Genomic DNA, 14,821 nt, shown 5'->3' with positions numbered 1-14,821 from the left:
CCGTCGGCGGTGACGGGAGTGACCATTGGTCCGAATCGTCTAGAGGTTAGGACAACACGTTGTGGCCGTGTAAACCCAGGTTCAATTGCTGGTTCGGACAGTATTTGGAGCCCGCTGAGGCGTTTTGTTTGGTTGGTGTTGCGTGTTGTTGAGCCAGTGTGGTGAGCGGTGCTGGCAAGTGGGGAGTAGCGAAGCGGTTAGTTGGAGAGGGCGGTTTGTGTGGTTTAAAGGCTTGGAACGTTTGAGGGGTGGTTGGGCAGTGCAGTGTTTGGGGGGGGAAAGGGGCGCGAGGCGGGCTTTGGTGTTTGTCGTGGCGTTAAAGCGCGTGCTGACGTATTCGATAGTTGTGTTGTGTTGCGTGTTGCGCGCTGAAGAGGGTGCCTGTCGAGGATGCGTGTGGGGTGTTTTGCAGCAGGGAGAGGCGGGCGGAGGAAGGAAAGCGTGCGGACAAGGCACTAGGCACGGGTGGTTGCAGGCAGTGTGCGTTGTTGTTGTTGTGCGTCGAGGAGGAGTCGGATTTGGAGGGTGGGTGCAGGATGAGGACTGGGTTGGCGCAGGGCTGGAGGAAGGTGCATTTATGGACGTTGCTGCTGCGGCGCGTTGGAGTGGGGAAAGGAGGGCGTAGGCGAGAGAAACTGGGTGGGGCGGCTGCGCAGGCAGAGGTTGAGAGGACAAGAGGTGGGTGTAGGACGTGGGGAGCCCTGGGCTGAGGCGGAGTAGATTCATTAGCAGTGTTTGGCAGAGGAGCGGCGAATGCGTTTCGTCGGCGGTGACGGGAGTGACCATTGGTCCGAATCGTGTAGAGGTTAGGACAACACGTTGTGGCCGTGTAAACCCAGGTTCAATTCCTGGTTTGGACAGTGTTTGGAGCCCGCTGAGGCGTTTTGTTTGGTTAGTGTTGCGTGTTGTTGAGCCAGTGTGGTGAGCGGTGCTGGCAAGTGGGGAGTAGCGAAGCGGTTAGTTGGAGAGGGCGGTTTGTGTGGTTTAAAGGCTTGGAACGTTTGAGGGGTGGTTGGGCAGTGCAGTGTTTGGGGGGGGAAAGGGGCGCGAGGCGGGCTTTGGTGTTTGTCGTGGCGTTAAAGCGCGTGCTGACGTATTCGATAGTTGTGTTGTGTTGCGTGTTGCGCGCTGAAGAGGGTGCCTGTCGAGGATGCGTGTGGGGTGTTTCGCAGCAGGGAGAGGCGAGCGGAGGAAGGAAAGCGTGCGGACAAGGCACTAGGCACGGGTGGTTGCAGGCAGTGTGCGTCGTTGTTGTTGTGCGTCGAGGAGGAGTCGGATTTGGAGGGTGGGTGCAGGACGAGGACTGGGTTGGCGCAGGGCTGGAGGAAGGTGCATTTATGGATGTTGCTGCTGCGGCGCGTTGGAGTGGGGAAAGGAGGGCGTAGGCGAGAGAAACTGGGTGGGGCGGCTGCGCAGGCAGAGGTTGAGAGGACAAGAGGTGGGTGTAGAACGTGGGGAGCTCTGGGCTGAGGCGGAGTAGATTCATTAGCAGTGTTTGGCAGAGGAGCGGCGAATGCGTTTCGTCGGCGGTGACGGGAGTGACCATTGGTCCGAATCGTCTAGAGGTTAGGACAACACGTTGTGGCCGTGTAAACCCAGGTTCAATTCCTGGTTCGGACAGTGTTTGGAGCCCGCTGAGGCGTTTTGTTTGGTTAGTGTTGCGTGTTGTTGAGCCAGTGTGGTGAGCGGTGCTGGCAAGTGGGGAGTAGCGAAGCGGTTAGTTGGAGAGGGCGGTTTGTGTGGTTTAAAGGCTTGGAACGTTTGAGGGGTGGTTGGGCAGTGCAGTGTTTGGGGGGGAAAGGGGCGCGAGGCGGGCTTTGGTGTTTGTCGTGGCGTTAAAGCGCGTGCTGACGTATTCGATAGTTGTGTTGTGTTGCGTGTTGCGCGCTGAAGAGAATGCCTGTCGAGGATGCGTGTGGGGCGTTTCGCAGCAGGGAGAGGCGAGCGGAGGAAGGAAAGCGTGCGGACAAGGCACTAGGCACGGGTGGTTGCAGGCAGTGTGCGTTGTTGTTGTTGTGCGTCGAGGAGGAGTCGGATTTGGAGGGTGGGTGCAGGACGAGGACTGGGTTGGCGCAGGGCTGGAGGAACGTGCATTTATGGACGTTGCTGCTGCGGCGCGTTGGAGTGGGGAAAGGAGGGCGTAGGCGAGAGAAACTGGGTGGGGCGGCTGCGCAGGCAGAGGTTGAGAGGACAAGAGGTGGGTGTAGAACGTGGGGAGCCCTGGGCTGAGGCGGAGTAGATTCATTAGCAGTGTTTGGCAGAGGAGCGGCGAATGCGTTTCGTCGGCGGTGACGGGAGCGACCATTGGTCCGAATCGTCTAGAGGTTAGGACAACACGTTGTGGCCGTGTAAACCCAGGTTCAATTCCTGGTTCGGACAGTGTTTGGAGCCCGCTGAGGCGTTTTGTTTGGTTAGTGTTGCGTGTTGTTGAGCCAGTGTGGTGAGCGGTGCTGGCAAGTGGGGAGTAGCGAAGCGGTTAGTTTGAGAGGGCGGTTTATGTGGTTTAAAGGCTTGGAACGTTTGAGGGGTGGTTGGGCAGTGCGGTGTTTTGGGGGGAAAGGGGCGCGAGGCGGGCTTTGGTGTTTGTCGTGGCGTTAAAGCGCGTGCTGACGTATTCGATAGTTGTGTTGTGTTGCGTGTTGCGCGCTGAAGAGGGTGCCTGTCGAGGATGCGTGTGGGGTGTTTCGCAGCAGGGAGAGGCGGGCGGAGGAAGGAAAGCGTGCGGACAAGGCGCTAGGCACGGGTGTTGCAGGCAGTGTGCGTTGTTGTTGTTGTGCGTCGAGGAGGAGTCGGATTTGGAGGGTGGGTGCAGGACGAGGACTGGGTTGGCGCAGGGCTGGAGGAAGGTGCATTTATGGACGTTGCTGCTGCGGCGCGTTGGAGTGGGGAAAGGAGGGCGTAGGCGAGAGAAACTGGGTGGGGCGGCTGCGCAGGCAGAGGTTGAGAGGACAAGAGGTGGGTGTAGGACGTGGGGAGCTCTGGGCTGAGGCGGAGTAGATTCATTAGCAGTGTTTGGCAGAGGAGCGGCGAATGCGTTTCGTCGGCGGTGACGGGAGTGACCATTGGTCCGAATCGTCTAGAGGTTAGGACAACACGTTGTGGCCGTGTAAACCCAGGTTCAATTCCTGGATCGGACAGTGTTTGGAGCCCGCTGAGGCGTTTTGTTTGGTTAGTGTTGTGTGTTGTTGAGCCAGTGTTGCGAGCGGTGCTGGCAAGTGGGGAGTAGCGAAGCGGTTAGTTGGAGAGGGCGGTTTGTGTGGTTTAAAGGCTTGGAACGTTTGAGGGGTGGTTGGGCAGTGCAGTGTTTGGGGAGGAAAAGGGGCGCGAGGCGGGCTTTGGTGTTTGTCGTGGCGTTAAAGCGCGTGCTGACGTATTCGATAGTTGTGTTGTGTTGCGTGTTGCGCGCTGAAGAGGGTGCCTGTCGAGGATGCGTGTGGGGCGTTTCGCAGCAGGGAGAGGCGAGCGGAGGAAGGAAAGCGTGCGGACAAGGGACTAGGCACGGGTGATTGCAGGCAGTGTGCGTCGTTGTTGTTGTGCGTCGAGGAGGAGTCGGATTTGGAGGGTGGGTGCAGGACGAGGACTGGGTTGGCGCAGGGCTGGAGGAAGGTGCATTTATGGACGTTGCTGCTGCGGCGCGTTGGAGTGGGGAAAGGAGGGCGTAGGCGAGAGAAACTGGGTGGGCCGGCTGCGCAGGCAGAGGTTGAGAGGACAAGAGGTGGGTGTAGAACGTGGGGAGCCCTGGGCTGAGGCGGAGTAGATTCATTAGCAGTGTTTGGCAGAGGAGCGGCGAATGCGTTTCGTCGGCGGTGACGGGAGTGACCATTGGTCCGAATCGTCTAGAGGTTGGGACAACACGCTGTGGCCGTGTAAACCCAGGTTCAATTGCTGGTTCGGACAGTGTTTGGAGCCCGCTGAGGCGTTTTGTTTGGTTGGTGTTGCGTGTTGTTGAGCCAGTGTTGCGAGCGGTGCTGGCAAGTGGGGAGTAGCGAAGCGGTTAGTTGGAGAGGGCGGTTTGTGTGGTTTAAAGGCTTGGAACGTTTGAGGGGTGGTTGGGCAGTGCAGTGTTTGAGGGGGGAAAGGGGCGCGAGGCGGGCTTTGGTGTTTGTCGTGGCGTTAAAGCGCGTGCTGACGTATTCGATAGTTGTGTTGTGTTGCGTGTTGCGCGCTGAAGAGGGTGCCTGTCGAGGATGCGTGTGGGGTGTTTCGCAGCAGGGAGAGGCGGGCGGAGGAAGGAAAGCGTGCGGACAAGGCACTAGGCACGGGTGATTGCACGCAGTGTGCGTCGTTGTTGTTGTGCGTCGAGGAGGAGTCGGATTTGGAGGGTGGGTGCAGGACGAGGACTGGGTTGGCGCAGGGCTGGAGGAAGGTGCATTTATGGACGTTGCTGCTGCGGCGCGTTGGAGTGGGGAAAGGAGGGCGTAGGCGAGAGAAACTGGGTGGGGCGGCTGCGCAGGCAGAGGTTGAGAGGACAAGAGGTGGGTGTAGAACGTGGGGAGCCCTGGGCTGAGGCGGAGTAGATTCATTAGCAGTGTTTGGCAGAGGAGCGGCGAATGCGTTTCGTCGGCGGTGACGGGAGTGACCATTGGTCCGAATCGTCTAGAGGTTAGGACAACACGTTGTGGCCGTGTAAACCCAGGTTCAATTCCTGGTTCGGACAGTGTTTGGAGCCCGCGGAGGCGTTTTGTTTGGTTAGTGTTGCGTGTTGTTGAGCCAGTGTGGTGAGCGGTGCTGGCAAGTGGGGAGTAGCGAAGCGGTTAGTTTGAGAGGGCGGTTTATGTGGTTTAAAGGCTTGGAACGTTTGAGGGGTGGTTGGGCAGTGCAGTGTTTGGGGGGGGAAAGGGGCGCGAGGCGGGCTTTGGTGTTTGTCGTGGCGTTAAAGCGCGTGCTGACGTATTCGATAGTTGTGTTGTGTTGCGTGTTGCGCGCTGAAGAGGGTGCCTGTCGAGGATGCGTGTGGGGTGTTTCGCAGCAGGGAGAGGCGGGCGGAGGAAGGAAAGCGTGCGGACAAGGCACTAGGCACGGGTGATTGCAGGCAGTGTGCGTCGTTGTTGTTGTGCGTCGAGGAGGAGTCGGATTTGGAGGGTGGGTGCAGGACGAGGACTGGGTTGGCGCAGGGCTGGAGGAAGGTGCATTTATGGACGTTGCTGCTGCGGCGCGTTGGAGTGGGGAAAGGAGGGCGTAGGCGAGAGAAACTGGGTGGGGCGGCTGCGCAGGCAGAGGTTGAGAGGACAAGAGGTGGGTGTAGGACGTGGGGAGCCCTGGGCTGAGGCGGAGTAGATTCATTAGCAGTGTTTGGCAGAGGAGCGGCGAATGCGTTTCGTCGGCGGTGACGGGAGTGACCATTGGTCCGAATCGTCTAGAGGTTAGGACAACACGTTGTGGCCGTGTAAACCCAGGTTCAATTCCTGATTCAGACGGTGTTTGGAGCCCGCTGAGGCGTTTTGTTTGGTTAGTGTTGCGTGTTGTTGAGCCAGTGTGGTGAGCGGTGCTGGCAAGTGGGGAGTAGCGAAGCGGTTAGTTGGAGAGGGCGGTTTGTGTGGTTTAAAGGCTTGGAACGTTTGAGGGGTGGTTGGGCAGTGCAGTGTTTGGGGAGGAAAAGGGGCGCGAGGCGGGCTTTGGTGTTTGTCGTGGCGTTAAAGCGCGTGCTGACGTATTCGATAGTTGTGTTGTGTTGCGTGTTGCGCGCTGAAGAGGGTGCCTGTCGAGGATGCGTGTGGGGTGTTTCGCAGCAGGGAGAGGTGGGCGGAGGAAGGAAAGCGTGCGGACAAGGCGCTAGGCACGGGTGATTGCAGGCAGTGTGCGTTGTTGTTGTTGTGCGTCGAGGAGGAGTCGGATTTGGAGGGTGGGTGCAGGACGAGGACTGGGTTGGCGCAGGGCTGGAGGAAGGTGCATTTATGGATGTTGCTGCTGCGGCGCGTTGGAGTGGGGAAAGGAGGGCGTAGGCGAGAGAAACTGGGTGGGGCGGCTGCGCAGGCAGAGGTTGAGAGGACAAGAGGTGGGTGTAGAACGTGGGGAGCCCTGGGCTGAGGCGGAGTAGATTCATTAGCAGTGTTTGGCAGAGGAGCGGCGAATGCGTTTCGTCGGCGGTGACGGGAGTGACCATTGGTCCGAATCGTCTAGAGGTTAGGACAACACGTTGTGGCCGTGTAAACCCAGGTTCAATTCCTGGTTTGGACAGTGTTTGGAGCCCGCTGAGGCGTTTTGTTTGGTTAGTGTTGCGTGTTGTTGAGCCAGTGTGGTGAGCGGTGCTGGCAAGTGGGGAGTAGCGAAGCGGTTAGTTGGAGAGGGCGGTTTGTGTGGTTTAAAGGCTTGGAACGTTTGAGGGGTGGTTGGGCAGTGCAGTGTTTGGGGGGGGAAAGGGGCGCGAGGCGGGCTTTGGTGTTTGTCGTGGCGTTAAAGCGCGTGCTGACGTATTCGATAGTTGTGTTGTGTTGCGTGTTGCGCGCTGAAGAGGGTGCCTGTCGAGGATGCGTGTGGGGTGTTTCGCAGCAGGGAGAGGCGGGCGGAGGAAGGAAAGCGTGCGGACAAGGCACTAGGCACGGGTGATTGCAGGCAGTGTGCGTCGTTGTTGTTGTGCGTCGAGGAGGAGTCGGATTTGGAGGGTGGGTGCAGGACGAGGACTGGGTTGGCGCAGGGCTGGAGGAAGGTGCATTTATGGACGTTGCTGCTGCGGCGCGTTGGAGTGGGGAAAGGAGGGCGTAGGCGAGAGAAACTGGGTGGGGCGGCTGCGCAGGCAGAGGTTGAGAGGACAAGAGGTGGGTGTAGAACGTGGGGAGCCCTGGGCTGAGGCGGAGTAGATTCATTAACAGTGTTTGGCAGAGGAGCGGCGAATGCGTTTCGTCGGCGGTGACGGGAGTGACCATTGGTCCGAATCGTCTAGAGGTTAGCACAACACGTTGTGGCCGTGTAAACCCAGGTTCAATTCCTGATTCAGACGGTGTTTGGAGCCCGCTGAGGCGTTTTGTTTGATTAGTGTTGCGTGTTGTTGAGCCAGTGTGGTGAGCGGTGCTGGCAAGTGGGGAGTAGCGAAGCGGTTAGTTGGAGAGGGCGGTTTGTGTGGTTTAAAGGCTTGGAACGTTTGAGGGGTGGTTGGGCAGTGCAGTGTTTGGGGGGGGAAAGGGGCGCGAGGCGGGCTTTGGTGTTTGTCGTGGCGTTAAAGCGCGTGCTGACGTATTCGATAGTTGTGTTGTGTTGCGTGTTGCGCGCTGAAGAGGGTGCCTGTCGAGGATGCGTGTGGGGTGTTTCGCAGCAGGGAGAGGCGGGCGGAGGAAGGAAAGCGTGCGGACAAGGCACTAGGCACGGGTGATTGCAGGCAGTGTGCGTCGTTGTTGTTGTGCGTCGAGGAGGAGTCGGATTTGGAGGGTGGGTGCAGGACGAGGACTGGGTTGGCGCAGGGCTGGAGGAAGGTGCATTTATGGACGTTGCTGCTGCGGCGCGTTGGAGTGGGGAAAGGAGGGCGTAGGCGAGAGAAACTGGGTGGGGCGGCTGCGCAGGCAGAGGTTGAGAGGACAAGAGGTGGGTGGAGAACGTGGGGAGCCCTGGGCTGAGGCGGAGTAGATTCATTAGCAGTGTTTGGCAGAGGAGCGGCGAATGCGTTTCGTCGGCGGTGACGGGAGTGACCATTGGTCCGAATCGTCTAGAGGTTAGGACAACACGTTGTGGCCGTGTAAACCCAGGTTCAATTCCTGGTTCGGACAGTGTTTGGAGCCCGCTGAGGCGTTTTGTTTGGTTAGTGTTGCGTGTTGTTGAGCCAGTGTTGTGAGCGGTGCTGGCAAGTGGGGAGTAGCGAAGCGGTTAGTTGGAGAGGGCGGTTTGTGTGGTTTAAAGGCTTGGAACGTTTGAGGGGTGGTTGGTCAGTGCGGTGTTTGGGGGGGAAAGGGGCGCGAGGCGGGCTTTGGTGTTTGTCGTGGCGTTAAAGCGCGTGCTGACGTATTCGATAGTTGTGTTGTGTTGCGTGTTGCGCGCTGAAGAGGGTGCCTGTCGAGGATGCGTGTGGGGTGTTTCGCAGCAGGGAGAGGCGGGCGGAGGAAGGAAAGCGTGCGGACAAGGCACTAGGCACGGGTGATTGCAGGCAGTGTGCGTTGTTGTTGTTGTGCGTCGAGGAGGAGTCGGATTTGGAGGGTGGGTGCAGGACGAGGACTGGGTTGGCGCAGGGCTGGAGGAAGGTGCATTTATGGACGTTGCTGCTGCGGCGCGTTGGAGTGGGGAAAGGAGGGCGTAGGCGAGAGAAACTGGGTGGGGCGGCTGCGCAGGCAGAGGTTGAGAGGACAAGAGGTGGGTGTAGAACGTGGGGAGCCCTGGGCTGAGGCGGAGTAGATTCATTAGCAGTGTTTGGCAGAGGAGCGGCGAATGCGTTTCGTCGGCGGTGACGGGAGTGACCATTGGTCCGAATCGTCTAGAGGTTAGGACAACACGTTGTGGCCGTGTAAACCCAGGTTCAATTGCTGGTTCGGACAGTGTTTGGAGCCCGCTGAGGCGTTTTGTTTGGTTAGTGTTGCGTGTTGTTGAGCCAGTGTGGTGAGCGGTGCTGGCAAGTGGGGAGTAGCGAAGCGGTTAGTTGGAGAGGGCGGTTTGTGTGGTTTAAAGGCTTGGAACGTTTGAGGGGTGGTTGGGCAGTGCAGTGTTTGGGGAGGAAAAGGGGCGCGAGGCGGGCTTTGGTGTTTGTCGTGGCGTTAAAGCGCGTGCTGACGTATTCGATAGTTGTGTTGTGTTGCGTGTTGCGCGCTGAAAAGGGTGCCTGTCGAGGATGCGTGTGGGGTGTTTCGCAGCAGGGAGAGGCGAGCGGAGGAAGGAAAGCGTGCGGACAAGGCACTAGGCACGGGTGATTGCAGGCAGTGTGCGTCGTTGTTGTTGTGCGTCGAGGAGGAGTCGGATTTGGAGGGTGGGTGCAGGACGAGGACTGGGTTGGCGCAGGGCTGGAGGAAGGTGCATTTATGGACGTTGCTGCTGCGGCGCGTTGGAGTGGGGAAAGGAGGGCGTAGGCGAGAGAAACTGGGTGGGGCGGCTGCGCAGGCAGAGGTTGAGAGGACAAGAGGTGGGTGTAGGACGTGGGGAGCTCTGGGCTGAGGCGGAGTAGATTCATTAGCAGTGTTTGGCAGAGGAGCGGCGAATGCGTTTCGTCGGCGGTGACGGGAGTGACCATTGGTCCGAATCGTCTAGAGGTTAGGACAACACGTTGTGGCCGTGTAAACCCAGGTTCAATTCCTGGTTCGGACAGTGTTTGGAGCCCGCTGAGGCGTTTTGTTTGGTTAGTGTTGCGTGTTGTTGAGCCAGTGTGGTGAGCGGTGCTGGCAAGTGGGGAGTAGCGAAGCGGTTAGTTGGAGAGGGCGGTTTGTGTGGTTTAAAGGCTTGGAACGTTTGAGGGGTGGTTGGGCAGTGCAGTGTTTGGGGGGGGAAAGGGGCGCGAGGCGGGCTTTGGTGTTTGTCGTGGCGTTAAAGCGCGTGCTGACGTATTCGATAGTTGTGTTGTGTTGCGTGTTGCGCGCTGAAGAGGGTGCCTGTCGAGGATGCGTGTGGGGTGTTTCGCAGCAGGGAGAGGCGGGCGGAGGAAGGAAAGCGTGCGGACAAGGCACTAGGCACGGGTGATTGCAGGCAGTGTGCGTTGTTGTTGTTGTGCGTCGAGGAGGAGTCGGATTTGGAGGGTGGGTGCAGGACGAGGACTGGGTTGGCGCAGGGCTGGAGGAAGGTGCATTTATGGACGTTGCTGCTGCGGCGCGTTGGAGTGGGGAAAGGAGGGCGTAGGCGAGAGAAACTGGGTGGGGCGGCTGCGCAGGCAGAGGTTGAGAGGACAAGAGGTGGGTGTAGAACGTGGGGAGCCCTGGGCTGAGGCGGAGTAGATTCATTAGCAGTGTTTGGCAGAGGAGCGGCGAATGCGTTTCGTCGGCGGTGACGGGAGTGACCATTGGTCCGAATCGTCTAGAGGTTAGGACAACACGTTGTGGCCGTGTAAACCCAGGTTCAATTCCTGGTTCGGACAGTGTTTGGAGCCCGCGGAGGCGTTTTGTTTGGTTAGTGTTGCGTGTTGTTGAGCCAGTGTGGTGAGCGGTGCTGGCAAGTGGGGAGTAGCGAAGCGGTTAGTTTGAGAGGGCGGTTTATGTGGTTTAAAGGCTTGGAACGTTTGAGGGGTGGTTGGGCAGTGCAGTGTTTGGGGGGGGAAAGGGGCGCGAGGCGGGCTTTGGTGTTTGTCGTGGCGTTAAAGCGCGTGCTGACGTATTCGATAGTTGTGTTGTGTTGCGTGTTGCGCGCTGAAGAGGGTGCCTGTCGAGGATGCGTGTGGGGTGTTTCGCAGCAGGGAGAGGCGAGCGGAGGAAGGAAAGCGTGCGGACAAGGGACTAGGCACGGGTGGTTGCAGGCAGTGTGCGTTGTTGTTGTTGTGCGTCGAGGAGGAGTCGGATTTGGAGGGTGGGTGCAGGACGAGGACTGGGTTGGCGCAGGGCTGGAGGAAGGTGCATTTATGGACGTTGCTGCTGCGGCGCGTTGGAGTGGGGAAAGGAGGGCGTAGGCGAGAGAAACTGGGTGGGGCGGCTGCGCAGGCAGAGGTTGAGAGGACAAGAGGTGGGTGTAGAACGTGGGGAGCTCTGGGCTGAGGCGGAGTAGATTCATTAGCAGTGTTTGGCAGAGGAGCGGCGAATGCGTTTCGTCGGCGGTGACGGGAGTGACCATTGGTCCGAATCGTCTAGAGGTTAGGACAACACGTTGTGGCCGTGTAAACCCAGGTTCGATTCCTGGTGCGGACAGTGTTTGGAGCCCGCTGAGGCGTTTTGTTTGGTTAGTGTTGCGTGTTGTTGAGCCAGTGTGGTGAGCGGTGCTGGCAAGTGGGGAGTAGCGAAGCGGTTAGTTGGAGAGGGCGGTTTGTGTGGTTTAAAGGCTTGGAACGTTTGAGGGGTGGTTGGGCAGTGCAGTGTTTGGGGGGGGAAAGGGGCGCGAGGCGGGCTTTGGTGTTTGTCGTGGCGTTAAAGCGCGTGCTGACGTATTCGATAGTTGTGTTGTGTTGCGTGTTGCGCGCTGAAGAGGGTGCCTGTCGAGGATGCGTGTGGGGTGTTTCGCAGCAGGGAGAGGCGGGCGGAGGAAGGAAAGCGTGCGGACAAGGCACTAGGCACGGGTGGTTGCAGGCAGTGTGCGTTGTTGTTGTTGTGCGTCGAGGAGGAGTCGGATTTGGAGGGTGGGTGCAGGACGAGGACTGGGTTGGCGCAGGGCTGGAGGAAGGTGCATTTATGGATGTTGCTGCTGCGGCGCGTTGGAGTGGGGAAAGGAGGGCGTAGGCGAGAGAAACTGGGTGGGGCGGCTGCGCAGGCAGAGGTTGAGAGGACAAGAGGTGGGTGTAGGACGTGGGGAGCTCTGGGCTGAGGCGGAGTAGATTCATTAGCAGTGTTTGGCAGAGGAGCGGCGAATGCGTTTCGTCGGCGGTGACGGGAGTGACCATTGGTCCGAATCGTCTAGAGGTTAGGACAACACGTTGTGGCCGTGTAAACCCAGGTTCAATTCCTGGTTCGGACAGTGTTTGGAGCCCGCTGAGGCGTTTTGTTTGGTTAGTGTTGTGTGTTGTTGAGCCAGTGTTGCGAGCGGTGCTGGCAAGTGGGGAGTAGCGAAGCGGTTAGTTGGAGAGGGCGGTTTGTGTGGTTTAAAGGCTTGGAACGTTTGAGGGGTGGTTGGGCAGTGCAGTGTTTGGGGAGGAAAAGGGGCGCGAGGCGGGCTTTGGTGTTTGTCGTGGCGTTAAAGCGCGTGCTGACGTATTCGATAGTTGTGTTGTGTTGCGTGTTGCGCGCTGAAGAGGGTGCCTGTCGAGGATGCGTGTGGGGTGTTTCGCAGCAGGGAGAGGCGGGCGGAGGAAGGAAAGCGTGCGGACAAGGCACTAGGCACGGGTGATTGCAGGCAGTGTGCGTCGTTGTTGTTGTGCGTCGAGGAGGAGTCGGATTTGGAGGGTGGGTGCAGGACGAGGACTGGGTTGGCGCAGGGCTGGAGGAAGGTGCATTTATGGACGTTGCTGCTGCGGCGCGTTGGAGTGGGGAAAGGAGGGCGTAGGCGAGAGAAACTGGGTGGGGCGGCTGCGCAGGCAGAGGTTGAGAGGACAAGAGGTGGGTGTAGAACGTGGGGAGCCCTGGGCTGAGGCGGAGTAGATTCATTAGCAGTGTTTGGCAGAGGAGCGGCGAATGCGTTTCGTCGGCGGTGACGGGAGTGACCATTGGTCCGAATCGTCTAGAGGTTAGGACAACACGTTGTGGCCGTGTAAACCCAGGTTCAATTCCTGGTTCGGACAGTGTTTGGAGCCCGCTGAGGCGTTTTGTTTGGTTAGTGTTGCGTGTTGTTGAGCCAGTGTGGTGAGCGGTGCTGGCAAGTGGGGAGTAGCGAAGCGGTTAGTTGGAGAGGGCGGTTTGTGTGGCTTAAAGGCTTGGAACGTTTGAGGGGTGGTTGGGCAGTGCAGTGTTTGGGGGGGAAAGGGGCGCGAGGCGGGCTTTGGTGTTTGTCGTGGCGTTAAAGCGCGTGCTGACGTATTCGATAGTTGTGTTGTGTTGCGTGTTGCGCGCTGAAGAGGGTGCCTGTCGAGGATGCGTGTGGGGTGTTTCGCAGCAGGGAGAGGCGAGCGGAGGAAGGAAAGCGTGCGGACAAGGCACTAGGCGCGGGTGATTGCAGGCAGTGTGCGTCGTTGTTGTTGTGCGTCGAGGAGGAGTCGGATTTGGAGGGTGGGTGCAGGACGAGGACTGGGTTGGCGCAGGGCTGGAGGAAGGTGCATTTATGGACGTTGCTGCTGCGGCGCGTTGGAGTGGGGAAAGGAGGGCGTAGGCGAGAGAAACTGGGTGGGGCGGCTGCGCAGGCAGAGGTTGAGAGGACAAGAGGTGGGTGTAGAACGTGGGGAGCCCTGGGCTGAGGCGGAGTAGATTCATTAACAGTGTTTGGCAGAGGAGCGGCGAATGCGTTTCGTCGGCGGTGACGGGAGTGACCATTGGTCCGAATCGTCTAGAGGTTAGCACAACACGTTGTGGCCGTGTAAACCCAGGTTCAATTCCTGATTCAGACGGTGTTTGGAGCCCGCTGAGGCGTTTTGTTTGATTAGTGTTGCGTGTTGTTGAGCCAGTGTGGTGAGCGGTGCTGGCAAGTGGGGAGTAGCGAAGCGGTTAGTTGGAGAGGGCGGTTTGTGTGGTTTAAAGGCTTGGAACGTTTGAGGGGTGGTTGGGCAGTGCAGTGTTTGGGGAGGAAAAGAGGCGCGAGGCGGGCTTTGGTGTTTGTCGTGGCGTTAAAGCGCGTGCTGACGTATTCGATAGTTGTGTTGTGTTGCGTGTTGCGCGCTGAAGAGGGTGCCTGTCGAGGATGCGTGTGGGGTGTTTCGCAGCAGGGAGAGGCGGGCGGAGGAAGGAAAGCGTGCGGACAAGGCACTAGGCACGGGTGATTGCAGGCAGTGTGCGTTGTTGTTGTTGTGCGTCGAGGAGGAGTCGGATTTGGAGGGTGGGTGCAGGACGAGGACTGGGTTGGCGCAGGGCTGGAGGAAGGTGCATTTATGGACGTTGCTGCTGCGGCGCGTTGGAGTGGGGAAAGGAGGGCGTAGGCGAGAGAAACTGGGTGGGGCGGCTGCGCAGGCAGAGGTTGAGAGGACAAGAGGTGGGTGTAGAACGTGGGGAGCCCTGGGCTGAGGCGGAGTAGATTCATTAGCAGTGTTTGGCAGAGGAGCGGCGAATGCGTTTCGTCGGCGGTGACGGGAGTGACCATTGGTCCGAATCGTGTAGAGGTTAGGACAACACGTTGTGGCCGTGTAAACCCAGGTTCAATTCCTGGTTCGGACAGTGTTTGGAGCCCGCTGAGGCGTTTTGTTTGGTTAGTGTTGCGTGTTGTTGAGCCAGTGTTGTGAGCGGTGCTGGCAAGTGGGGAGTAGCGAAGCGGTTAGTTGGAGAGGGCGGTTTGTGTGGTTTAAAGGCTTGGAACGTTTGAGGGGTGGTTGGGCAGTGCAGTGTTTGGGGGGGGAAAGGGGCGCGAGGCGGGCTTTGGTGTTTGTCGTGGCGTTAAAGCGCGTGCTGACGTATTCGATAGTTGTGTTGTGTTGCGTGTTGCGCGCTGAAGAGGGTGCCTGTCGAGGATGCGTGTGGGGTGTTTCGCAGCAGGGAGAGGCGGGCGGAGGAAGGAAAGCGTGCGGACAAGGCACTAGGCACGGGTGGTTGCAGGCAGTGTGCGTTGTTGTTGTTGTGCGTCGAGGAGGAGTCGGATTTGGAGGGTGGGTGCAGGACGAGGACTGGGTTGGCGCAGGGCTGGAGGAAGGTGCATTTATGGATGTTGCTGCTGCGGCGCGTTGGAGTGGGGAAAGGAGGGCGTAGGCGAGAGAAACTGGGTGGGGCGGCTGCGCAGGCAGAGGTTGAGAGGACAAGAGGTGGGTGTAGAACGTGGGGAGCCCTGGGCTGAGGCGGAGTAGATTCATTAGCAGTGTTTGGCAGAGGAGCGGCGAATGCGTTTCGTCGGCGGTGACGGGAGTGACCATTGGTCCGAATCGTGTAGAGGTTAGGACAACACGTTGTGGCCGTGTAAACCCAGGTTCAATTGCTGGTTCGGACAGTGTTTGGAGCCCGCTGAGGCGTTTTGTTTGGTTAGTGTTGCGTGTTGTTGAGCCAGTGTGGTGAGCGGTGCTGGCAAGTGGGGAGTAGCGAAGCGGTTAGTTGGAGAGGGCGGTTTGTGTGGTTTAAAGGCTTGGAACGTTTGAGGGGTGGTTGGGCAGTGCAGTGTTTGGGGGGGGAAAGGGGCGCGAGGCGGGCTTTGGTGTTTGTCGTGGCGTTAAAGCGCGTGCTGACGTATTCGATAGTTGTGTTGTGTTGCGTGTTGCGCGCTGAAGAGGGTGCCTATC

General features: G+C 58.9%; 6 protein-coding genes across 6 annotated transcripts; all 6 read right to left on the bottom strand.

The window, feature by feature from the left end:
- Positions 1-81: 81 nt before the first annotated feature.
- Positions 82-786, bottom strand: ETH_00020195 (uncharacterized protein; the record flags this gene model as incomplete). Its single annotated transcript, XM_013379309.1, has 1 exon — positions 82-786. The coding sequence occupies one exon, from the start codon at positions 784-786 to the stop codon at positions 82-84; it is 705 nt and encodes a 234-aa protein (XP_013234763.1).
- Positions 787-1,744: 958 nt separating this feature from the next.
- Positions 1,745-2,305, bottom strand: ETH_00020190 (uncharacterized protein; the record flags this gene model as incomplete). The annotated part of the gene is made up of 1 exon (XM_013379308.1): positions 1,745-2,305. The coding sequence occupies one exon, from the start codon at positions 2,303-2,305 to the stop codon at positions 1,745-1,747; it is 561 nt and encodes a 186-aa protein (XP_013234762.1).
- A 1,573-nt stretch (positions 2,306-3,878) lies between these two features.
- ETH_00020185 (uncharacterized protein) lies at positions 3,879-4,583 on the bottom strand (the record flags this gene model as incomplete). The annotated part of the gene is made up of 1 exon (XM_013379307.1): positions 3,879-4,583. One exon carries the CDS (start codon positions 4,581-4,583, stop codon positions 3,879-3,881), a length of 705 nt encoding a protein of 234 aa, XP_013234761.1.
- Positions 4,584-6,969: 2,386 nt separating this feature from the next.
- On the bottom strand, positions 6,970-7,623 carry ETH_00020180 (uncharacterized protein; the record flags this gene model as incomplete). The annotated part of the gene is made up of 1 exon (XM_013379306.1): positions 6,970-7,623. One exon carries the CDS (start codon positions 7,621-7,623, stop codon positions 6,970-6,972), a length of 654 nt encoding a protein of 217 aa, XP_013234760.1.
- Positions 7,624-10,008: 2,385 nt separating this feature from the next.
- Positions 10,009-10,662, bottom strand: ETH_00020175 (uncharacterized protein; the record flags this gene model as incomplete). The annotated part of the gene is made up of 1 exon (XM_013379305.1): positions 10,009-10,662. The coding sequence occupies one exon, from the start codon at positions 10,660-10,662 to the stop codon at positions 10,009-10,011; it is 654 nt and encodes a 217-aa protein (XP_013234759.1).
- A 1,718-nt stretch (positions 10,663-12,380) lies between these two features.
- ETH_00020170 (uncharacterized protein) lies at positions 12,381-12,941 on the bottom strand (the record flags this gene model as incomplete). The annotated part of the gene is made up of 1 exon (XM_013379304.1): positions 12,381-12,941. The coding sequence occupies one exon, from the start codon at positions 12,939-12,941 to the stop codon at positions 12,381-12,383; it is 561 nt and encodes a 186-aa protein (XP_013234758.1).
- Between the last annotated feature and the right edge of the window lie 1,880 nt (positions 12,942-14,821).

Source organism: Eimeria tenella, genomic scaffold (genome assembly GCF_000499545.2).
Source record: "Eimeria tenella Houghton genomic scaffold, Eth_scaff203, whole genome shotgun sequence".
Classification (NCBI taxonomy): Eukaryota; Apicomplexa; class Conoidasida; order Eucoccidiorida; family Eimeriidae; genus Eimeria; species Eimeria tenella.
This window is presented reverse-complemented; position numbering and strand designations above follow the sequence as displayed.